General features: G+C 45.8%; 1 protein-coding gene across 1 annotated transcript in view; it reads right to left on the reverse strand.

Annotated features, from left to right (window-relative positions):
- Nucleotides 1-12,038, reverse strand: part of LOC142297762 (uncharacterized) — a 34,748-nt gene extending 22,710 nt beyond the window's left edge. Inside the window, exon 1 of the mRNA XM_075341724.1 lies at nucleotides 11,962-12,038. Coding sequence (XP_075197839.1) covers nucleotides 11,962-12,017 — 56 coding nt within the window. The 5' untranslated portion in view covers nucleotides 12,018-12,038. The remainder of the gene's footprint in view (nucleotides 1-11,961) is intronic.
- Nucleotides 12,039-25,608: the final 13,570 nt, after the last annotated feature.

Genomic DNA, 25,608 nt, shown 5'->3' on the forward strand with positions numbered 1-25,608 from the left:
CAGACCCAGAAACTGCCTTACTTCCCTCACTGTGGTTGGTCTCGGCCAGCCTTGGATGGCAGTAATCTTCTCAGGGTCGGGGGCGACACCTTCTGCACCCACTACATGCCCCAGGTACTACACTCTGGGTTTCAGCAGGTGACACTTAGAGGGCTTGAACTTCATCCCGTATTTGGCAAGGGACGCGAACACCTCGGCCAGGTGCTCCAGATGGGCCTCATACGTCTGAGAGTACACAATCACATCATCCAGGTATAACAGGACGGTCTCGAAATTTAGATGCCCCAGACAGCACTCCATCAGCCTTTGGAAATGTCCAAGGGGCGTTGCACAGCCCGAACGGCATACTATTGAATTCACAGAGCCCCATTGGGGTGGTGAAGGCAGTTTTCTCCCGGTCCTCCGGTGCCACCGCCACTTGCCAGTACCCGCTGGTGAGGTCAAGGGTAGAGAAGTAATTCGCAGTTCTCAGTGCGGCCAAAGACTCTTCAATATGGGGCAGTGGGTAAGCATCTTTATGCGTTATCTGGTTAATCTTCCGGTAATCCACACACATCCGCATGGTGCCATCCTTCTTCTTGACCAGTACCAACGGGGCGGTCCAGGGACTACAGCTGTCCCTAATAACCCCTGCCTCTTTCATGTTCCTAAACATGTCTTTGGCACATTGGTAATGCGCAGGGGGAATAGGCCTGTACCTCTCTTTGATAGGGGGGTGCTCGCCGGTGGGGATGTGGTGTTGGACCCCTTTGATCTGCCCAAAGTCTAGTGGATGTTTGCTAAAAACTTGCTCATACTCCCGTACCACCCTGTATACCCCTTCTTTATGATGTGTAGGGGTATCGTCAGTGCCCACGTGTAGCTGTTGGTGCCACTCGTCTAACTCCCCTTGGGGCGGGTGAGTGCTGGTAGCGGGTGGGGAAACCGGAGGAGCTGCCCCGCGGATGGTGTGGGGATCCAGGGTGAGCAACTTGGCAAGGGTAGCATACCGGGGAAGCCTGACTTCTTCCTCCCCACAGTTCAGCACCCTCACGGGCACTCTCCCCTTCTTTACATCTACCACCCCTCGGGCGGCCATTACTGTGGGCCAGTGCTCGGAGGGCATGGGCTCTATCATGGCAGGGTAATCACGCCCCTGAGGCCCTACTGCTGCCCTACACCAAATCATCATCTCACTCCTAGGGGGCACAATCAACGGAGCAGCATCCATCACTTTCACCCCACCAATCTCTCCTCCTGTTGAGTTTACATGCTGGCGGTACATCAAGGCTCGGATCTCACGCTGCACAGCTCTCTGTCGGCTCCCCGCTGCCGTGGCGGCCAGCTGCTGCAGTAGGCCCAACACATCACTCATACAGTGCTCCATCACATTGGTCCCTAGCACTATCTTCGGGTTATGATCACTGGGTTCATTCATTATCACAATCATACCCTGGTGTTGCAGTTCAGCTCGCCCCACCGTCATGGCCACTTGTTTATACCCCACTTGGGTCAGTGGGAGTCCATCAGCAGCAATCAGTGTTATACTAGTATCTGGGGGAGCCAGCTCGTCTGTCCCCCAATACCGTTGGTACAACGTGTATGGTATGGTGGTTACCTGTGATCCAGTGTCCAAGAGAGCCATCACCGGTATGCCGTCCACAGCCACGGGGATGATGGGCCGGGCCCCGATATACCGGTCCCGCCAGTCTGGGGGGCCACGGGGTTCTACTCCTGAGGATTGGCCCGTGGCCCCAGGGGTTGCTCGTTTAACGGGCACTGTCGGAAGTAATGGCCAGGCTTGCTGCACCGGTAGCAGGTTGGAGGTCTGTTCCGCGAGTTGTTAGCACTTCTCCGCTGCATCCAGGGAACATCCTCAGGGCTGTCGGCGAGCTGTATCTTGGTTGGAGGCTGAGATCTGGTCAGAGGTTGGAGTGCGGCGAGAATCTTGGCGAGGTCTCCATCCATGCGGCGGACCTGGGCAGCCAGTTCTTCCATCATGCTGCTTGGAGCTGTAGGTACTGGAGAAGCTGGTAGGGCAGGGGCCACCACGACGGGGGCCGTCTCCACTGGCCACGGGGCTGGTTCCAAAACGTCCGAAGCTGGGGGTTGCAGAGCTTTAATGGCCCGTTCCTTTAACACAGCAAAGTCCACATCAGGGTGTTCCAGGGCCCACAGCCGGAGTTGTTTGCGATCCTCAGAGGACCTCATCCCCTGCACAAATTGCTCCACTAACATTTTGTTGCTGTCCGCCGCATTGATGGTGTCCACCCGCTTCAGTGTACGAAGGGCGGTTTGCAGACGTAAAGCGTAGTCCCGAATGCTATCCACAGACCGTTGCCGACATGGGTAAAACTGCATCCTCAGCTCAGCTTCGGTACGGGTCTCAAAGGCAGTCTGTAGTTTCTCAAAGATGGTGGCTACAGAGAACCGGTCCCCCTCGGCCCAGGTCTCCGCCTCCTGCTCAGCCGCGCCGGTTAGCTGGCCCAGCACTACCGCTGCACGTTGCTTGTCAGTCAGGGGGTACAATTCTAGGAGCGGGTTAAGCTTTTTCCGGAAGACCTGTAACGCATCAGGTTTCCCGTCATACTGTGGTAGCCAGGTAGCTCCGGGCACATAGGGCAAGGAGAACGGCATCACCTGTGCAAGAGCTGGGACCGCGGCACCCCCCGCCAGCGCGGCCGGGACCTGGGCAGGCCCATTCCCATCCACGGGTGCCACTGCGGCTGCGACCACTGCTCCTCCAGCGGCTCCGTCGGGCGCAGACATCTTGTTTCCGTCCCCCTTAGCCTCTTTCCGGCCCCTCCTCTATCGGGGCGGGGTTTTGGCCTTCGCGCCTCCACTACTCGAGAAGACTCTCGAGCGGGAACTTTTCGCGCCAAAGATGGCGGCTTCTGAAATTTTTCGGCCGGACACCTCCGGCGGTAACAAGGCGCGCCTCTACCCAACGGCAGAGCGGTAAGGTCCTGTTCATGACGCCAAGTTGTCGCGGGCGGAGGAGGGGACGCCGCGCTCTCTTACTGCTCGGGTCCGGCTGCCGCTGCTGCTGCGGCCGCTGCTGCTCGGTGGCTCGAGCGATGGGCCGGATCCCGGGGACTCGAGCGGCGCTCCTCGCCCGTGAGTGAAAAGGGGATTGGTTTGGGGGGTTTATTGTCCGTGACGCCACCCACAGTTGTGGTGATTGTATGGACACCACCGCTGCTCTGGACGGGGATCCTGGGAGCGGTGACCGGGAACAGCTTTGTTGTTATTTCTCCCCTCCGTGGGTAGGGGATTGGTTGTCCCGGGGCCCGGTGATGGGGTAGGTAGGGATGACAGGCGGGTTACGGGGCCTGGTGAGGTGCAGGGTCGCGGGGGCAGCGCTGTGCCGCACGGCACGGTGGTACTCACTCAGCCTGAGACGATGACACAGTTCTCGGTAAAACACACGGCTGGAAAGACGGTTCCCACGGACGGCTGCTATTGCTTTTCCCCGGTAGTTAACGGTGACTGTCTCCTTCCCTGCACCTAGTACTTCTGTTGGTAGCGATGGGTTCCCACCGGTAACCCGCTCCCCGGCTTGGATATGGGCCGGAGGAGCCCCTCTTTGCCCGCAGGCGCTGGCCCTGAGAAACTGGTGCCTTGGCGGTGGCGGTGTCTCTCGCATACGGTTGGACGGTTGCCTTCAATCGGGACTTAGTTGTTTGGAGACCCGGAGGTCCCCTTCACTGACGGAGTTGGCAAATTCACGGCGACTCCTAGCCTTGCCGGGATCTGAAAGGCCCCTGCCAATGGTGCTGGCTTCTCCTTGTGTACCGGTCCGGTACCGCCGGGCCACCACCCGTCCACGGTCCTCACGGCAACTCCGATAGGCCACTCCTGCAGACGGTCACCGCCGTCTGCTAACCTTGCTGTCTCTGTCCGGGGCACACACCCGGACCAACTTCAGACTGCTCGACTGCCACTTTACTTCACCTCCTTCTACTTTCACTTCCAAACTCTCTCTCTCCACTTCACCTCCTTCCACTTCCTCCTCCAAACTCTAACTGTCTGGTTTTCCCTCCTCCAGGACTGTGAACTCCTCGGTGGGTGGAGACCAACCGCCTGGCTCCACCCCCTGGTGTGAACATCAGCCCCTGGGGAAGGCAACAAGGATTGTACCTAACCGGGGTGTAGGGTGTGGTGATGTCATTACCTGTGACCCCTGGCTTGTCCAGGGCGTCACATATGCATCCCCCATATGGCACTATGCAACCCCCATATGGCATAATGCAATCCCCATATAACATTAAGCAGCCCCCATATAGCACAATGCAGTCCCATATAGCATTAGGCACCCTCATGTACAGTCATAGCCAAAAGTTTTGAGAATGCTACAAATATTAATTTTTTCAAAGTCTACTGCTTAAGTTTTTCTAATGGCAATTTTCATATACTCCAGAATGTCATAAAGAGTGATCAGCTTAACAGCAATTACTTGCAAAGTCAATATTGGCTAAGAAAATGAACTTTAACCCCCAAAACACATTTCAACATTATTGCATTCCTGCCTTAAAAGGAGCAGCTAACATTGTTTTAGTGATTGTTCCATTAACACAGGTGTGGGTGTTGATGAGGACAGGGCTGGCGATCAATCACTCATGATTAAGTAAGAATTACACCACTGGACACTTTAAAAGGAGGCTGGGGCTTGGTATCATTGTTTCTCTTCAGTTAACCATGGTTATCTCTAAAGAAACACGTGCAGCCATCATTGCTCTGCACAAAAATGGCCTAACAGGAAAGAATATCGCAGCTACAAAGATTGCACCTCAGTCAACAATCTATCGCATCATCAAGAACTTCAAGGAGAGAGCTTCCATTGTTGCCAAAAAGGCTCCTGGGCGCCCAAGAAGAACCAGCAAACGCCAGGACCGTATCTTAAAACTGTTTCAGCTGCAGGATCGGGCTACCAGCAGTGCCGAGCTAGCTCAGCAATGGCAGCAGGCTGGTGTGAGTGCTTCTGCACGCACTGTGAGGCGGAGACTCTTTGAGCAAGGCCTGGTTTCAAGGAGGGCAGCAAAGAAGCCACTTCTCTCCAGAAAAAACATCAGGGACCGACTGATATTCTGCAAAAGGTACAGGGAGTGGACTGCTGAGGACTGGGGTAAAGTCATTTTCTCAGATGAATCCCCTTTTCGATTGTTTGGGACATCTGGAAAACAGCTTATTAGGAGAAGAAGAGGTGAGCGCTACCACCAGTCTTGTCTCATGCCAACTGTTAAGCATCCTGAAACGATTCATGTGTGGGGTTGCTTCTCAGCCAAGGGAATCGGCTCACTCACAGTCTTGCCTAAAAACACAGCCATGAATAAAGAATGGTACCAGAATGTCCTCCAAGAGCAACTTCTCCCAACTGTCCAAGAGCAGTTTGGCGCCCAACAATGCCTTTTTCAGCATGATGGAGCACCTTGCCATAAAGCAAAGGTGATCACTAAATGGCTCATGGAACAAAACATAGAGATTTTGGGTCCATGGCCTGGAAACTCCCCAGATCTTAATCCCATTGAGAACTTGTGGGCAATCATCAAGAGACGGGTGGACAAACAAAAACCAACAAATTCTGGCAAAATGCAAGCATTGCTTATGCAAGAATGGACAGCTATTGTGTCGCCCTGGGCAAGCCAGGGGTCACAGGTCACAACACCACCACACCCCACATCCCAGGTAGGCACACCTAAGCTGAACCAAAAATCCTTGTTGCCTTCCTCCAGGAGTCTGATGATGCACACCAGGGGGTGGGCCAGGCGGTTGGCTCCGCCCACCAAGGAGCTCACAGCTCTGGAGGCAGGAAGTGTCAGGCAGATTAGCCCGGGCAGGGCAAGAGTGAAGTCTAGCTGAGGGCTAGAGTAAACAACAAAGAAGTGAAAGTGGAGGAAAGAAGAGTAGTAAAGGAGGAAAGCAAGAAGTGGTGACAGAGCAGAGAGTGTGCAAAGCCTGAGAGCCCAGCTTTGTGTAGGGCCAGTACAGCAAGGTCAGCGACGGCGGTGACTGTCCGGAGGGGGACCGTTTGGAAGTTCCTGGAAGGACCCCGTTGGCTGTGTGCCCGGTGGTCTGGAGCAGTGTTCCGAAGGACAGTCAGCACCAGGGCAGGGGCCTCTCGGACCCCGGCAAGGCTAGGAGTCGCCAAATTTGCCGAATCCGTCAGTGAAGGGGACGTAGATTCCCCCAACAACCAAGTCCCGATTGAAGGCAACAGTCCAACCTGTACAACAGAGGCACCGCCACCGCCAGGGCACCAGTCTCTGAGGGCCAGCGCCTGCGGGCAAAGTGTAGTGCTCCTCCGGCCCAGCTTGAAGCCGGGGAGCGGGTTACCGGTGGGGACCCATCGCAACCATCCGTACATACAGGTGCAAGGAAGAGGGACATCACCGTCACCTGCCGGGAAAGCAAAGCAGCCGTCTGTGGGACCGTCCTACCAGCCGTTGGTTTACCGTACAAACTGTGTCCGTGTCTCAGGCTGAGTGAGTACCACAGTGCCGCAAGGCACAGCGCTGCCCCCCGCGTCCCTGCGCCCACCAGGCCCTGCACCTCACAAGCCATCACCGGGTCCCGGGATCACCAACCCCTACCCACGGAGGGGCAACACAACACCTGGCTGCTCCCCATCACCATCCCCGGGATCCCCGCATAGAGCAGCGGTGGTGCTACACATCACCACAACCGTGGGTGGCGTCACGGACATTATCCCAACATCCCAAAACCCCCCTTTCACCCACGGGCGAGGAGTGTCGCTCGAGAAACCCCGGGATCCGGCCCACCGCTCGAGCCACCACTGAGCAGCTGCCGGACCCGAGCAGAAGGGGTGAGCGCGGTGTGCTGACACCCTCCTCCCCGCCCGCGACACTATCAGCCAGGATTTGGTCCAGAAGTTGATTGAGAGCATGCCAGGGAGAATTGCAGAGGTCCTGAAGAAGAAGGGTCAACAATGCAAATATTGACTTGCTGCATTAACTCATTCTGTCAATATAACCTTTTGGTACTCATAATATGATTGCTATTATATTTCTGTATGTGATGTAAACATCAGACAAACACAATTAAAAACCAGAGGGCAACAGATCATGTGAAAATATAATTTTGGTGTCATTCTCAAAACTTTTGGCCATGACTGTTGTATACAGCCCCTATATAGCATAATGCAGACCCATATAGCATTAGGCACCCTCATGTAGTATACAACCCGCAAATAGCACAATGCAGACCCAGATAGCATTAGGCACCTTCATGTAGTATACAGCTCCCATATCATTTAATGCACCCCCATGGTCATCTGGTCACAGTGATTGAATACATACTCACTTCTCCTTGTTCCCTCGCTGCTCCGGTCTCCTCAGCGCATTCACTGCTGTTGCTCTGACCTTACTGAAGGTGCACAGTGTTGATGTCATCGCGCTCCGCTGCTGTGCTGTCAGAGCGCCAACAGACACAGCGGGAGAATGATGAGAGAGGGAGCACGCCGCTCCCTCTCATCATTGCTTTCAATTGTATCGGCAACTGCAACGCCTATACAATTGAAAGTGCTATCCTCAGCGAGACAAGAGGCCGGTGAAAGCGCTGGCGCCGGGCCCCCCTGACTAGCGGTGAGGTAGCCTGCCACAATTGGTGGTACGCCACTCCTGATACTGTGAGTGGGCCTCCCCGGCAGCCCAGGTCCCCAGCATTTGTCCAGGTTTGCCGGATGCTGACGCCGGCCCTGATCAGGGGAGATTCCCTAAGGGCTCCTTCACATACAAGTCCTATCCTTCTTTTCTCGGATAACACTTGTACTTATAATAATGTATGAGGCTGTTCTCATTTCTGAGTTTTTCCTCTTACTGAGTAGTCCACACAAATCGCATCCAGTACTCGTGTGCCATCTATTGTGTATTGGGCCTCTAACTGTGGAAAGTGCCGGCCAGTGAAGAGAGACCAGCAGTAACAGCCTGACAGAGAGACATCTAAAATGAGAGCAGAGCTGTAGAGACATCCAAAATGATAGCAGCCCTGTAAAGACATCAAAATGAGAGCAGAGCTGTAAAGACTCCCAAAATGAGGACAGAGCTGTAGAGACATCCAAAATGAGAGCAGAGCTGTAGAGACATCCAAAATGAGAAAAGAGCTGTAGAGACATCCAAAATGAGAAAAGAGCTGTAGAGACACCCAAAATGAGAGCAGAGCTGTAGAGACACCCAAAATGAGAGCAGAGCTATAGAGATATCTAAAATGAGAGCAGCGCTGTAGACAAGCAACTTACTGTGGTAACTTATCAAAAAGTTTTTTCCATTGTGGTACTGTGGTAACTGCCTGGTAAGGGAAATGGCCAGACAGAAGCATCTGTGTGAGGTAGTGTGGTGACAGATTCTGCAATTGGATTTTTATTATTTAAGGCTGATGAGAGATTTCCATCAAAGGTCAACCTATAGCCTAACTTGTGGAGCCGGAGGAAGGCAAAAACCCCATGGGCCAGAGAGGAAGGTCACTATTAGGGGAACAATTCCTTCCGACTCCACATATGTCAATCAGACTAGTCCCCTATATGCTGTTTATGGTATAACCCTTTTATGTTCCACCTGTATACCCCTTGGAAAAAGCTGCTGATAGCGAAACATACGTTGGGGTTTCCCCTTCTCCTGCCTCCTGGTTTTCACTACATCTACTGAGGTATTGTAGTTCTCTACTATGCTCGTGCTGTATGTTATATGCTACTTTGTGTAGAGCTCCTTTTCTCTATCACTCTTTACCTCATTGTCTGTGACCATGTTACTCTTCCCCCACTTATGGGTTTGACAGTTAAATAGGAAATTTTTTGGACATTTTTTTATTGCACAGTAGCACTTTGTTTCATTTTCATTATGATGTGCCCCTTCTCTTACTCTGAACCCTGGGTGGGCTGTATTAGATATCTACCAGGTCACACATTTCTTTATTCATATAATTGCCATGAGGTAGATATAGGAGGTTAATCTTTTCTGTGCCTGATTCCTTTTAGTAATCTCTGTCTACCCCCACACCTACAGTGGGTACGGAAAGTATTCAGATCCCTTTAAATTTTTCACTCTTTGTCTCATTGCAGCCATTTGGTAAATTCAAAAAAGTTAATTTTTTTTCCTCATTAATGTACACTCTGCACCCCATCTTGACAGAAAAAACACAGAAGTGTAGATGTCGCGGGCTGAGGAGGGGACGCTGCGCTCTCCCACTGCTTGGGTCCGGCTGCTGCTGCTGCTCTGTGGTGGCTCGAGCGGTGGGCCAGATCCCGGGGACTCGAGCGGCGCTCCTCGCCCGTGAGTGAAAAGGGGGTTGATTGTGGGGATTTTTAGATATATTGTCCGTGACGCCACCCACGGTTGTGGTGATATTGGTGACACCACCGCTGCTCTAGACGGGGATCCTGGGTGCGGTGACAGGGAGCAGCTTGGTTGGTAGTTCTCCCCTCCGTGGGTAGGTTGTCCCGGGGCCCGGTGATGGGGTAGGTAGGGATGGATGGCAGGCGGGTTGCGGGGCCTGGTGAGGTGCAGGGTCGCAGGGGCAGCGCTGTGCCGCACGGCACGGGGGTACTCACTCAGCCAGTAATCAGGACACAGTTCTTGGTAAAACACTCGGCTGGATGGACGGGTCCCCCAGACGGCTGCGGTTGTTTTCTCCCTGCAGGTGGTAGTGACTGTGTCTCCCTGCACCTAAGCTTCTGGTTGGTTTCGATGGGTTCCCACTGGTAACCCGCTCCCCGACTTGGATATGGGCCGGAGGAGCCCCTTTTGCCCGCAGGCGCTGGCCCTGGGAGACGGTTGCCCTTGGCGGTGGCGGTGTCTCCCCTGCACGGTTGGACGGTTGCCTTCTGTCGGGACTTGACTGTTTGGAAACCCAGGAGGTCCCCTTCACTAACGGATTTGGCAACTTCACAGCGACTCCTAGCCTTGCCGGGGTCCGAAAAGCCCCTGCCACTGGTGCTGGCTTCTCTTTGTGTACCGGTCCGGTACCGCCGGGCCACCGCCCGTCCACGGTCCTTATGGTAGACTCCAATCGGCCACTCCTGCAGATGGTCACCATCGTCTGCCAACCTTGCTGTTCTGTCCGGGCCACACACCCGGACTCTGTCAGTCAGTTGCTCCACTACTACTTTGCTCCTCACACTTTCACCTCCACAACTAGACTCCTCTCACTTCCTCCTCCAAACTCTATCTGCCCCTTTTCCCTCCTCCAGGACTGTGAACTCCTTGGTGGGTGGAGACCAACCGCCTGGCTCCACCCCCTGGTGTGGACATCAGCCCCTGGGGAAGGCAACAAGGATTTTGTGTCTGACCTTGATGTGCCTAACCAGGGTGTAGGGTGTGGTGGTGCAGTTACCTGTGGCCCCTGGTTTGTCCAGGGCGCCACATAGACATTATGGCAAATTTATTAAACGAGAAAATCTTAAATATCACATGGTCATAAGTATTCAGACCCTTTGCTCAGTATTGAGTAGAAGCCCTTTTGAGCTAGTACAGCCATGAATCTTCCTGGGAATGATGCAACAAGTTATTCACACCTGGATTTGGGGATCCTCTGTCATTCTTCCTAGCAGACGCTCTCATGTTCCGTACTGCTTAGAATTATCACCAGAAAGTTATATCATCGTGTCATCAAAACAGAGAATCTTATTTCTCATAGTCTTGGAGTCCTTCATGTGTTTTTTTTGCAACCTCTATGTGGGCTTTCATATGTCTTGCACTGAGGAAAGGCTTCCGTCAGGCCACTATGCTATAAAGGCCTGATTGGTGGAAGGCTGCAGTGATAGTTGACTTTGTGGAACTTTCTCCCATCTCCCCACTGCATCTCTGGAGCTCAGCCACAGTGATCTTGGGGTTCTTCTTTACCTCTCTCACCAATGCTCTTCTCCCACAATTGCTCAGTTTGGCTGGACGATCAGGTCTAGGAATAGTTCTGGTGGTCCCTAACTAATTCCATTTAAGCATTATTGAGGCCACTGTGCTCTTAGGAACCTTGAGTACTCCAGAAATTCTTTTGCAACCTTGTCCAGATCTGTGCCTTGCCACAAATCTGTCTCTGAGCTCCTTGGGCAGTTCCTTTGATCTCATGATTCTCATTTGGTCTGACATGCACTGTGAGCTGTGAGGTCTTATATAGACAGGTATGTGCCTTTCCAAATCAAGTCCTATCAGTTTAATTAAACACAGCTGGACTCCAATGAAGGAGTAGAACCATCTCAAGGAGGATCACAAGGAAATGGACAGCATGTGACTTAAATATGAGTGTCTGAGCAAAGTGTCTGAATATTTATGACCATGTGATATTTCAGTTTTTCTTGTTTAATAAATTTTCAAACATTTCTACATTTCTGTTTTTTTTCCTGTCTTGATGGGGTGCAGAGTGTACATTAATGAGAAAAAAATGAACTTTTTTAAATTTACCAAATGGCTGCAATGAAATAAAGAGTGAAAAATTTAAAGGGATCTGAATACTTTCCGTACCCACTGTATGTAACCAGCCCAGTCCTCCTGTTCATCAGTATGTGTTGCTCAAATTTTCTATTTATTTTGTTCTTGCATGTTTCCTTTATTACATAATACACTTTGTCATAATTTTCCATAATTATTCTTTGTTTCTCACTTCTTTGTTCTCCTGGTTTATCTACTCGTATTTGAAGTATATACCTGTTCTGTGGTACATAAATTTATATTTCCCCAGTTCCATATATTATGTTATGGCTTCATCTATATGGTTTCTAATTTGTAACCTTAAAGGGATTGTCCAAGAAACAACATTAATCTATGTGTATTTTCTCATTACTGCTCCATTCACACAGGAGATTTTGGAACCACTATTTCCATGGTTGTTTGGGTCAGTCTCAAGCAATAAAGCATTTGTCACCTATCATGTGACCAGGTGATATATGCTGTTTATGGGATAATCCTTTTATGCTCCACCTGTATCATTGAGTTCTACTATGGCAAAGATCAGAATTAACAATAAGAGGCTATATACATCTCATCTGAGTAGTCTTCTTCATCCATCGCTACAATGTCTGCAGCAAAATGCATCTCTTCTTTATTCGCAATATCTTTATCTATCCTATTATAGAGTAAAACAGATAGTGAGAATCAATGTGACCCGCCATAGGATCATCAGTACTGTGACGTTTTATTATACAAATATCCATCCAATTATAGAGTAGAACAGATAGTGAGAATCAATGTGACCCGCCATAGGATCATCAGTACTGTGACGTTTTATTATACAAATATCCATCCAATTATAGAGTAGAACAGATAGTGAGAATCAATGTGACCCGCCATAGGATCATCAGTACTGTGACGTTTTATTATACAAATATCCATCCTATTATAGAGTAGAACAGATAGTGAGAATCAAGGTGACCCGCCATAGGATCATCAGTACTGTGACGTTTTATTATACAAATATCCATCCTATTATAGAGTAGAACAGATAGTGAGAATCAAGGTGACCCGCCATAGGATCATCAGTACTGTGACGTTTTATTATACAAATATCCATCCTATTATAGAGTAGAACAGATAGTGAGAATGAAGGTGACCCACCATAGGATCATCAGTACTGTGACGTTTTATTATACAAATATCCATCCTATTATAGAGTAGAACAGTTTTATTATACAAATATCCATCCAATTATAGAGTAGAACAGATAGTGAGAATGAAGGTGACCCGCCATAGGATCATCAGTACTGTGATGTTTTATTATACAAATATCCATCCTATTATAGAGTAAAACAGATTGTGAGAATCAAGGTGACCCGCCATAGGATCATCAGTACTGTGACGTTTTATTATACAAATATCCATCCTATTATAGAGTAGAACAGATAGTGAGAATCAAGGTGACCCGCCATAGGATCATCAGTACTGTAACGTTTCAGAAAAAGTGGCAAAAGGACTCTTTAAATGTGGCATTACAGCAGAATATCATACTTCAGCAGCTTCCTGGATTTCAAATACCATGTCACAGTTGGTGGATTATTCCCATAAGCTGCCTTACTATTCAGGTCTATTGGTGCACCATCACTTGTGGGCGTCAGTTGTAATTTATAGACAATATATTGCTGTAACAGCTGTGATAACTCTGATCCTGGCCGTGTAACCTCTGTGGGCTAAATGATGCAATTTAGGGGGCCTCAAAAAGTCCATTTAGGCCTATATGAAAGGACTTGCTATTAAAGACTTGCAATAATTGGGGGCACCGCTGGAGCTTTTGCATTGGGGCTCATGAGCTTCAAGTTATGACACAGGTAGAAACATTATAATATGTAAGAAACAACTAATGAAAAACAAAAGCTGACAATATACCTTCCGCCAAACACAACCCTCAATGGAATGTTGGCGTGCAGCTCCTTATATAGCACGTGTGATGTCATACTGTGTGGGCGGGGCCATCAACCTCTAGTTTCTGTAACATCACAATGTCAGCGGGCAGCTCCTTATATGGCACGTGTGATGTCATACTTTGTGGGCGGAGCCATAGACCTCAATATTCCCTAATATCACAAGCAGCAGTTATTGAAGCTGCCAGAAAGCACTGTGCACTCAGGACAATTAATATAGATTACATGGCCTCTAAATTTACACCTCAGGCCCCAAACATTTGTATGAGGCTCAACCTTGGCTTTTTTTATATACAATGTAATTCGAGAGTCAATTAGAAATAATGATAATAATCCTCATATTCTCATAATAATCTTTTCTAAAGCTCTAATATTGCACAGAACGTAACGTTAATAAAGTACATGTACTAACAAAACAGGGGCGACGCAGGAGGGGAAAGTGTATGTTATATAATGGTCCAGCTTTGTTTCCTAAAAAATAAATCAACACAAATAAAACAAAGGGAAGACATGAAATTAAAGGGAATCTGTCAGTTTATACATACAGTCTGATCAGTGGCCGCAGGGTGCAGAGGAAGAGAAGCTGATATCACTGATATATGGGGGAGCTGGAAAAGATTCAGTATAGCTTGTATTTTATTCATTGAAATCCTTGGTGTCTGTATGCATGAGTCCAGTGGGCGGTCCTACTAGTGATTGACAGCTCTCTCTGCATGCCCAGCCATACAGGAAGACTGTCCATCACTGAATAGGACCGCCCACTGGACTCATATCTATACAAACACCAGGGACTTCAGTGAATAAAATGTGAGTTTGATTGAATCTTTCCTCACAATAATGTCCATCCCTCTGATCTGCTCCTCCTGCTCTATAACACCCGCCTGCAGATCACATGCCATTATCAGTATAATTAGTGTTCATATGGCAGTATGGTCGTTACTATACAGCAACCAAGTATAGCAAATCTTTTGGCCAATGCCCCCAAGTCATATTTACTTTTTTAAAACAAGGTGGGGGCAGCAGAAGTCCCATATTTTTACCTGAATAAAGTTTAGCAACTTTTATCCCTACAATTGCGGCACAGGGGTCACAATGAAAGTTGCCTAAAGTGGTGTACATGAAGGTGAAAGTGCCTGTCACTCAGCCAGTGTCCTGACATGGGTATACCCCAAAATCATTAATGCAGGCAGTTACACTTACAATATCTGTGAAGGGAGAAAGCACAATAGGGTCTTACCAGATAAACACCAATTGGGAAAAAACAGAATCACTCTCACCTACTAGGGTTGTGAAAGTGATAACTCCTAGTGTAGCTTATGAAGAAATGGCAATAGCCGCAGCCCCCGTAATAGCCACGTATAGGAAGGAAATGGGTAATGTGCCGCGCTATCACCAGAGGACAGATGTTGATTATTCCATTTCTTTATTTATATTACAGGTCAGGTCAACGCGTTTCAGAGATTGACTATCTCCTTCATCAGGACAACAAGGAACCATCAAACTGCTATACAGTGGGGAGGACCTCCTTTATATACAACAACTACGCATAGTGGACCGCCCCCTGTATTTCAAATCCTGGCGCGATCTCACCAAAGTTGAAAAGCGGCAATCCCATAGCAGGAACATAACATCAAAAATTAATTTGAACTATTAAAAAAATCAAAACTTTTAAATGTATAACAAATGAAAGCAGAAAAAACAATTTTAGTAAGTAAAAAATAAAATAAAAGGTAAAATCAGGGTATCCAAAAAAACTGGAGCTCAGGAGTATCTGAGAGGAAGCTAAATGTGTGGAGACTACGGGTCTATATCCACTGCTCTGTGAAGAGATCTCAAGATCTATATATATATATATATATATATATATATATATATATATATATATATATATATATATATATATATCTATATATCTATATATCTATATCTATCTATATCTATCTATATATATATATATCTATATCTATATATATCTATATATATCTATATATATATATCTCTGTATATCTATATCTATCTATATATATATATATCTCTATATATCTATATCTATATCTATCTATATATCTATATCTATCTATGTCTATCTATATCTATCTATATCTATATATATATCTATATATCTATATATATCTATATCTATATATATCTATATCTATATATATATATATATCTATATATATCTATATATATCTATATATATATATATATATATATATATATCTATATATCTATCTATATATCTATCTATATATATATATATATCTCTATATCTCTCTATATATCTCTATATATCTCTATATATCTCTATATCTCTCTATATCTCTCTATCTCTCTCTATATCTCTCTATATCTCTCTATCTCTCTCTATATCTCTATCTCTATCTATATATCTCTATCTCTATCTATATATCTCTATCTATATATCTCTATCTCTATATATATATATCTCTATCTCTATATATATATCTCTATCTCTATATATATATCTCTATCTATCTATCTATATATCTCTAGATAGATCTATCTATATATATATATATATATAATATATATATATATATATATATATATATCTATATATATATATATATATATATATATATATATATATATATAGTAATTAAAAAAAATATTATTTAAAAAGTAGGGAATACATTGTGGAAAAAATCTGCAAAGGCATATTAAAAAATTGTAGAATATATATAAAAGTTAAAAAAAAGTTGAAAACTAAGAAGGAGGATATTTCTGGTTGAAAAATCCCTAAGCTACGTAATCAGATGTTGACTGGGTGAGTGTGACATGTGGGAATATCTAGTGACTTTTGCTAGACAGTGGAAGCGAGTGACAGAGTAAAATGCATCTGCGCATGCGCCAGGGGTCGCAGAAGTTAATGACTGTGGGAAACAGTCATACTGCGCCTGCGCGGAAGGTTACAGGAGTTCATAATCGTATGAGAGAATGTGTAATATCTGTGCGGGATGTATGGGAGATTACTCCGGAGTACGGGGAAGTGACACACACTGTAGGGGGCCCCTGTGCAAGAAATCTTTTTGCCCCCCCCCCCTCGTCATACCACAACAAAATGATGTAAACATATAGATTGCACTGTTTATTCCTAGTTTAGGACACAACGACCAAATCTAAACAATAAATAAGCTCCCTATTTACCATCTGAATATAACACACAGCACAGTCCTGCCGCCCTTCTATCTGCTGCAGCTTCAGCGCTGTGTCCAATGCTTCTAGTTACATTGGCCGGAGATGACACAACCTGGACCCTGTGTGTTGCAGCTTGTCAGTGGTATACAGCTGAAGTCTGAAACCAGTGATTGTCTGCAGCGGTGACATAGGGCACCTGGGCTGTGAGGTCTGCAGCCATTGTAAATAGAAGCATCGGGGAATGGAACACAAGAGCTGTCAGGTGCAAGAATGATGAGGATTATAGTTTATTAAAGGGATTGTCCAGACAAAGGTCATTACCTGGAGGCCAGAGTCTGTAAAAATAACAAAATAAATTGTATTCACTTGCTGTTCCCCACTGGATCCAGCGCAGGCCGTCCTGTGCTCTGTGCCAGCATTAATTATGTCACTGTTCTATGGGAGACAGGACCGCTGCACCTTCTGATGCATGCAGTTCAAGTCACCTGACCGCTGCAGCCAATCACAAACTGCAGCGGTGCTGTGTCTGATAGAATGGTGACATAATTAATGCTGCCACAGACCACAGGACAGCAGGCGCTGGATCCAAGAGGTGACAGCAGGTGTGAATAATTTATTTTGTTAGTTTTACAAAATGAAACCCCCATTAGATGCTTTTGCCAGACAGATTCCTTACAGGTACATGTATTATTTCACACAACTCCTTTAAAGGGATCCTGACAGCTGATACCCATGAGCCGTGGGCAGCGTATGCCAGGCAGTGGCTGTATGATCATAGCCAGTTGTGTGTGACCCCGACAGCTGATACCCATGAGCCATGGGCAGCCTGTACCAGGCAGTGGCTGTATGATCACAGCCAGATGTGTGTGACCCCGACAGCTGATACCCATGAGCCGTGAGCAGCCCTTACCAGGCAGTGGTTGTATAATCACAGCCAGGCATGTGTGACCCTAAAACGCTGCAAAGAGTCAGAGAAAGACATTAATACATGTCGGGGACTGAGCTGCTTGTAATACTAGGCGTACAGATGTGATGTCTGATACATGCTGCTTGATCAATGGGTGACATGTATCCGCTGTCAGGTTCCTTGTAAGCAGCGCTATATACCACAGGAGGGTACAGAAGAGAAACAGAGCAAATACAACAAAAAACAGCGGCACCATAGACATCATTAAAGAAGGTCTCACTAATTTGTTTACTGATGTAATATGTGTATATGCATGTAGTGTCATAATATATTCAACTACCGCCACTCCCTCTGGTGACCAGGGCTGTTCTGCTCCTCTTCTCACTGACGTCACCACTCCCCAGTATCTCCTGTGTCCAGCGCTGTTCTGCTCCTCTTCTCACTGATGTCACCACTCTCCAATATCTCCTGTGTTCAGCACTGTCCTGCTCCTCTTCTCACTGATGTCAACGCTTTCCAGTATCTCCTCTGTCCAGCGCTGTTCTGCTCCTCTTCTCACTGATGTCACGTCACTCTCTCTGGTGACCAGTGCTGTTCTGCTCCTCTTCTCACTGATGTCACGTAATTCTCTCTGGTGACCAGTGCTGTTCTGCTCCTCTTCTCACTGATGGCACACCACTCTCTCTGATGACCAGCACTGTTCTGCTCCTCTTCTCAGTGATGTCACCGTTTTTTAGTATCTCCAGTGTCCAGCGCTGTTTTGCTCCTATTCTGACGTCACCACTTTCCAGTATCTCTAGTGTCCAGAGCTGTTCTGCTCCTCTTCTCACTGATGTCCCCACTCTCCAGTATCTCCAGTGTCCAGCGCTGTTCTGCTCCTCTTCTCACTGATGTCACCTCTCTCCAGTATCTCCTGTGTCCAGCACTGTTTTGCTCCTCTTCTCACTGATGTCACGCCATTCTCTCTGCTGACCAGCACTGTTGTTCCCTTCTCAGTCATGTCACTGCTCTCCTGTATCTCCAGTGTCTAGCGCTGCTCTGCTCCTCTTCTCAGTGACGTCCCCGCTCTCAAGCATCTCCGAGTCACACTGCTCTGCAGGTCCTGAAAGTGACTTACAATGTAAGCCTAGAGCGTCAGAAAGGCTTTAATTGTAAAAGTCTTCTGGCTCAGAGTGTAGTGTCACCCGAGATACCGGAGAGTGGTGACTGCACTCAGGAAAGTAGAAGAGCTGCAGTAGGTGACTATATAAATACACTCACAATACATTACTTGCACAGACACACTCCATCAATAAAAAAGGGAGTAGGAGGCTTCTTTATATGAATGTATTCACCTATATGCTCACATGCGACTTCACCACATCTGTCCTTGTTCACACTTGTAATGGAGCTGAAATAATATCAGCATCTAGGTGAATACAAGGATGTATACAGATAAATACACATATAACACATACACATATGCGCAGAAATACATATACATGACACATATACAAACATATTAGACATATAGATGAATGAATGGATAGATAGATTAAACAGATAATAGATAAATGGATAGATAATGGATAAATAGTAGATAGATTAGAGATAATATATACATAGATAGATACAGTGCCTACAAGTAGTATTCAACCCCCTGCAGATTTAGCAGGTTTGATAAGATGTAAATAAGTTAGAGCCTGCAAACTTCAAACAAGAGCAGGATTTATTAACAGATGCATAAATCTTACAAACCAACAAGTTATGTTGCTCAGTTAAATTTTAATAAATTTTCAACATAAAAGTGTGGGTCAATTATTATTCAACCCCTAGGTTTAATATTTTGTGGAATAACCCTTGTTTGCAATTACAGCTAATAATCGTCTTTTATAAGACCTGATCAGGCCGGCACAGGTCTCTGGAGTTATCTTGGCTCACTCCTCCATGCAGATCTTCTCCAAGTTATCTAGGTTCTTTGGGTGTCTCATGTGGACTTTATTCTTGAGCTCCTTCCACAAGTTTTCAATTGGGTTAAGGTCAGGAGACTGACTAGGCCACTGCAACACCTTGATTTTTTCCCTCTTGAACCAGGCCTTGGTTTTCTTGGCTGTGTGCTTTGGGTCGTTGTCTTGTTGGAAGATGAAATGACGACCCATCTTAAGATCCTTGATGGAGGAGCGGAGGTTCTTGGCCAAAATCTCCAGGTAGGCCGTGCTATCCATCTTCCCATGGATGCGGACCAGATGGCCAGGCCCCTTGGCTGAGAAACAGCCCCACAGCATGATGCTGCCACCACCATGCTTGACTGTAGGGATGGTATTCTTGGGGTCGTATGCAGTGCCATCCAGTCTCCAAACGTCACGTGTGTGGTTGGCACCAAAGATCTCGATCTTGATCTCATCAGACCAGAGAACCTTGAACCAGTCTGTCTCAGAGTCCTCCAAGTAATCATGAGCAAACTGTAGACGAGCCTTGACATGACGCTTTGAAAGTAAAGGTACCTTACGGGCTCGTCTGGAACGAAGACCATTGCGGTGGAGTACGTTACTTATGGTATTGACTGAAACCAATGTCCCCACTGCCATGAGATCTTCCCGGAGCTCCTTCCTTGTTGTCCTTGGGTTAGCCTTGACTCTTCGGACAAGCCTGGCCTCGGCACGGGTGGAAACTTTCAAAGGCTGTCCAGGCCGTGGAAGGCTAACAGTAGTTCCATAAGCCTTCCACTTCCGGATGATGCTCCCAACAGTGGAGACAGGTAGGCCCAACTCCTTGGAAAGGGTTTTGTACCCCTTGCCAGCCTTGTAACCCTCCACGATCTTGTCTCTGATGGCCTTGGAATGCTCCTTTGTTTTTCCCATGTTGACCAAGTATGAGTGCTGTTCACAAGTTTGGGGAGGGTCTTAATTAGTCAGAAAAGGCTGGAAAAAGAGATAATTAATCCAAACATGTGAAGCTCATTGTTCTTTGTGCCTGAAATACTTCTTAATACTTTAGGGGAACCAAACTGAATTCTTGTGGTTTGAGTGGTTGAATAATAAATGACCCTCTGAATAAACTTTTCACAATATAAAACAAAATAAAAAAAGAAATAACATTCTTTTTTGCTGCAGTGCATTTCACACTTCCAGGCTGATCTACAGTCCAAATGTCACAATGCCAAGTTAATTCCAAATGTGTAAACCTGCTAAATCTGCAGGGGGTTGAATACTACTTGTAGGCACTGTATGTGATAAACGGATAGAGGAATAGATAACACTGGTCAACGCAATTCTTCTGGCAAAAGGTTTTAAAACATATTTTAAGTCAATTTTGCCTGCTGATTACGAATATGAACTCCGTTTTTGGCTATCACATCAGGATTTCGAGATATTTTCAATTTTTGATGAAAATTACTCATATTGAATGTTTTATGATAAAAACACATTATTTTAGGTACTACATTTTGTATATTTTTAATCAAGGAATAACAAAGATTACAAAGTCTATGTACAGAAAATCAAATATACTTACGGAATTAAACTACAAAATATAAAAACACATATATATGGCACACAAATGAATGGCAAATGGCAGTTATTTGAACTTTCTTTTCTTGGTTGATCTGTGATGTACAGCTTCTGGGTTGTCTCTCATCAAGCTCCAGCAATAGTCAGCTATCATGTGTAAATAGTGAATCTTGATACTCATTCTACATCCAAGATTTCACAGACTTATTAGTAGCTGTTCCACAATCTCTTCATTGTTGTCTGCTTTCTTATTCCCTATAAAATTCTGCACCACAGTACAAAATGCATTCCAAGCTCTTTCTTCTGTCTCATTCATTGATGTGATAAAATTTGGGTCTCTCATAAGTGTTCTTATTTGAGGTCCATCAAATATTCCAGCCTTTTTCTTCTCTTCACTAAGACCAGAAAAAGTTGAACATATATAGTTAAAGCATTCTCCACTGTGATTGAGAGCTTTGACGAACTGCTTCATCAATCCAAGTTTTATGTGCAAGGGAGGAAAGACAATGTTCTTCCTATCCACAAGAGGATCATGGATGACATTCTTATCGCCAGATGCCAAACTCTGTCGCTGAGGCCATTCACTTTTCACCCAATGCTCTGCTGTAGCTCTACTGTCCCAGTAGAGCACAGAAAACAAGGGTGTTTTGTGTACCCTCCTTGCAGACCCAAAAGAAAGTTAACCATTTTCAAATCAACACAAATTAACCACCCATGAACATATATTGTAACCTCTCAAGAACAATCTTGATGTTTTCATATTCTTCTTTAAGTTTTACAGAATGACCTATTGGTACAGAGCCATACTTATTTCCATTGTGTAACAGAACACATTTTAAACTTCTTTTGGAACTATCAATAAAAAGCCTCCAATCCCTTGAATCATATGCTGGAAGTCCCATAAAGAGAAGTAGCCCTTCAACATCAGTAAAATAGACAAGCTGGCCATCTGAATGGAAGTACTTACGCAGTTCTGCTTCCCTGTTATTCCCTGTAATATGTGAGTTGCTCATTGAATTTCTGCCCCCCCCCCCCCACACACACACACCTTAAGTATTGATTCACAAACAAAAAAAAACAGAAAAACAGCAGGATAAAAACAATAAATATCAAAATTCATTGAAAATTTCAATAAATAAAACAGTACCTGCACACGACTTTTGTGTACGTTGAAAACTGTTTGTTTACTTTCTTCTCATAACAAATGGGAATTATGCATGTTCAAAAAAAATGATATTCTCACATTTATTGGGAGACTAAATGAAAACTAAATTTCCCTTAGTGAACTGTATAAACTGGCACTTTTGATACACTACTTATATTTTTCATGGAATTCATGAAAATGGGATATATATGAGAATATATGAGAACTTTCAACTCACCTATCCCTGGCGTCGCTGTCCGTGGTGCTGATCTTCGGTCTCCAGTCCTGCCAACTCCCCGCTGCTGCTGCTTCCGGCCGCAGTGCAGTGAATATGCAATGAGCATAATGAGCGGCGGTCGGCAGCAAGTGACAGCAGCAGCAGAGACAGGAGGGCTGGAGAAGGTGAGTAAAGGTTTGTTATTTTTTTCTCTGACACGTGAGTTTTCTCCCACACATGTCACACGGGACCGCATCCACACTACATCCGTGTGGTCCATATGCAGGCCATGTAACACCCCTGCTGCCGGAGAAAAACGGACATGCATCCGTGTGGAGCACACGGGCTAACGTCTGCTCCACACGGAGGCACGGGCCAATGGCTGCACACGTGGATGCACATAAAACATTGATTTTAATAGGTTTACGTGTGCCCGTGTCTCCGGTACATGCGGGCACGGACCTAGCACGTACCGGAGACACGTGCATGTGAAGGGGGCCTAAAACTGTTCTTAAAGTCCATACCGAAATGTTATTTTTTTTTTGTACACCAGTGTAATAGATAGATATTTAAATAGATGATAGATAGATAGATAGATATATTAGATACACAGATAATAGATTAGATACACAGATAATTGATAGATTAGATACACAGATAATAGATTAGATACACAGATAATAGATAGACAGATTAGATGCACAGATAATAGATTAGGTACACATAATATATAGATAGAGGGATAGATAGATAATAGATTAGATACACAGATAATAGATTAGATACACAGATAATAGATAGATTAGATACACAGATAATAGATTAGATACACAATATATAGATAGACAGATTAGATGCACAGATAATAGATAGACAGATTAGATACACAGATAATATATAGATAGACAGATAATTAGATACACAGATAATAGATAGAAGTGCAAACATTACACATGGACTCACCCTCTCTGCAGATGATGGCACATGGGGCCCAGGACCGCAGGCTCTTCTCTGGAGCTCTTCCATCTTCTCTGTGGTGCAGCTTTTTGACTTTTAGGATTTTTACTTTCAAGAGGTGGCATTAAGGGGGCTTTACATGCTGCGATATCTCTAATGATTTATCGTCAGGGTCACGTTGTTAGGGACACACATCCGACGTCCTTAGCGACATCGCAGCGTGTAACACGTACGAGCGAGCTTAAATGATCGCAAAACAGGCAAAAATCATTGGTTTTGGAGAGGTCGTCCTAAAACCAAATATAGTTGCCTGTTTATTAGCTATGTTGTTCCTCGTTCCTGTGGCATCACACATCGCTGTGTGTGACACCGCAGGAGCGGCGAACATCTCCTTACCTCCGTCCACCGGCAATGAGGAAGGAAGGAGGTGGGCGGCATGTTACGGCCGCTCATCTCCGCCCCTCCTCTGCTATTGGACGGGCTGCCGTGTGACGTCGCTGTGACGCCGTACGATCCGCCCCCTTAGAAAGGAGGCAGATCGGCAGCCAGAGCGACATCGTTGACCAGGTATGTGCATCGGCTACGGCAGCGATCACACAATATTGCACATACGACGGGGGCGGGTGCTATCGCACTCGAGATCGCTAGCCGATGCTAGCGATGTCGCAGTGTGTAAAGCCCGCTTTAGAGTTTGTCTCCTTCCTCCCTGAAGAGACAATTTACATGTTTAAGGCTACTTTCACACTTCCGTTTTTTTCCATCAGTCACAATCTGTTTTGACACTGATGGGACGAATGCGTCGCACTTTGTTGTAAAAGTGAAGGAACGGATCCGTTTAAAAAAACAAAACTATTGTATGTTTTTTTTTTAATGTGTGAAAGGTCATTTGGTAGTGAAAACCTATGTGAAGCCACCCCGGGACACGTGAGACAGAGAGGAAAGAGAGAGAGGAAAGAGAGAGAGGAAAGAGAGAGAGGAAAGAGAGAGAGGAGAGAGAGAGGGGAGAGAGAGAGAGAAAGAGAGAGGAGAGAGAGAGGAGAGAAGAGAAATAAGAGAGAGAGAAGAGAGAGAGAAAGAAAGAGAAGAGAGAGAGGAGAGAGAGAGAAGAGAGAGAAAGAAGAAGAGAGGAGAGAGAAGAGAGAGAGAAGAGAGAAGAGAGAGAGAGAAGAGAGAGAAGAGAGAGAAGAAGAGAGAGAGAGAAGAGAGAGAGAAAGAAAGAGAGGGGAGAGAGAGGAAAGAAAAGAGAGAGAGGAGAGAGAGAGAAGAGAGACAGGGGAGAGAGAGGAGAGAGAGAGGGGACAGAGGAGAGAGGGGTGAGATGATTTTCATGACCAGAAGTTCATTTATGCTCGATCTGGGCATGCCCAGAAAGAAAATACGGATCCGTCTCCGTATTGTGTCATTCCACGGATACCGACGAATTCCGCCACCCATAGGCTTCAATTATAAAACACGACGGACGCCAACGCATCTGTCGGCATCCGTTTTTTCGCCGCTGAAAAAAAACGTTACATTCTGCGTTGGTCACGTCCGATTGTCAATCACTGATCCGTCACGCGGTGGATGCAACGCAGGGCCATCAGTCACAATCCGTCGCTAAGACAAGTCTATGGGGGAAAAACGGATTACAGCAAAATATTTTGCAGGATACCATATTTCCTCAAGGTGACGGATTGCGACTCAAGGAAAAAAACGTAAGTGTGAAAGCAGCATTAGTAGTTAGATAGTGCTGTCAAACTCTGACAGCGTCATCTGACACGCCGCTGTGAATCACGCCACTCCACACCGCTATCGGCTACTCCGTGATGCGATCATGGGATGCTGATGGTTTGTCATGATAGCTGGGGGTCAGTGCAGGATGTCAGCATTTCTGCTGTTCAGAGGGATGCTGATGAAGGCTTCAAATCACTCCCTTTTAGCCCATTAAAAATAAAACAATAATAATAAAAATATACACATATTTGGTATTGCCGAGTTCAGAAATGCCCAATCTATCAAAATATAAAATTAATTAATCAATCATATTAATTAAGGGTGTAGCGAGAAAAAAAAAAATAAAAACGCCAGAATTAGTCTTTTGGTCACCGCAATATTGCCTCAAAATGCAATAACATGCGATCAAAACATCACATCAATCCAAAAATGGTAAAATTATAAATATCAGCTCAAGATGCAAAACATAAGTCATCACTGAGCCCCAGGGAGACTGATTTTTTCCAACACTTAGGTATCTAAAAACTCGTACTGACCTGGGGACTCATACTAATAGGTCACTTTTACCATATAGTGAACATGGTAAATGAAAAAAAGAACAAACAAACAACAGTGGAATTGTACTTTTTTTTGCAATTTTACTGCATTTTTTTCTCGTTTTCTAGTATAATGTGGGGCAGAATG

This window comes from Anomaloglossus baeobatrachus, chromosome 1 (genome assembly GCF_048569485.1).
Source record: "Anomaloglossus baeobatrachus isolate aAnoBae1 chromosome 1, aAnoBae1.hap1, whole genome shotgun sequence".
Classification (NCBI taxonomy): Eukaryota; Metazoa; Chordata; class Amphibia; order Anura; family Aromobatidae; genus Anomaloglossus; species Anomaloglossus baeobatrachus.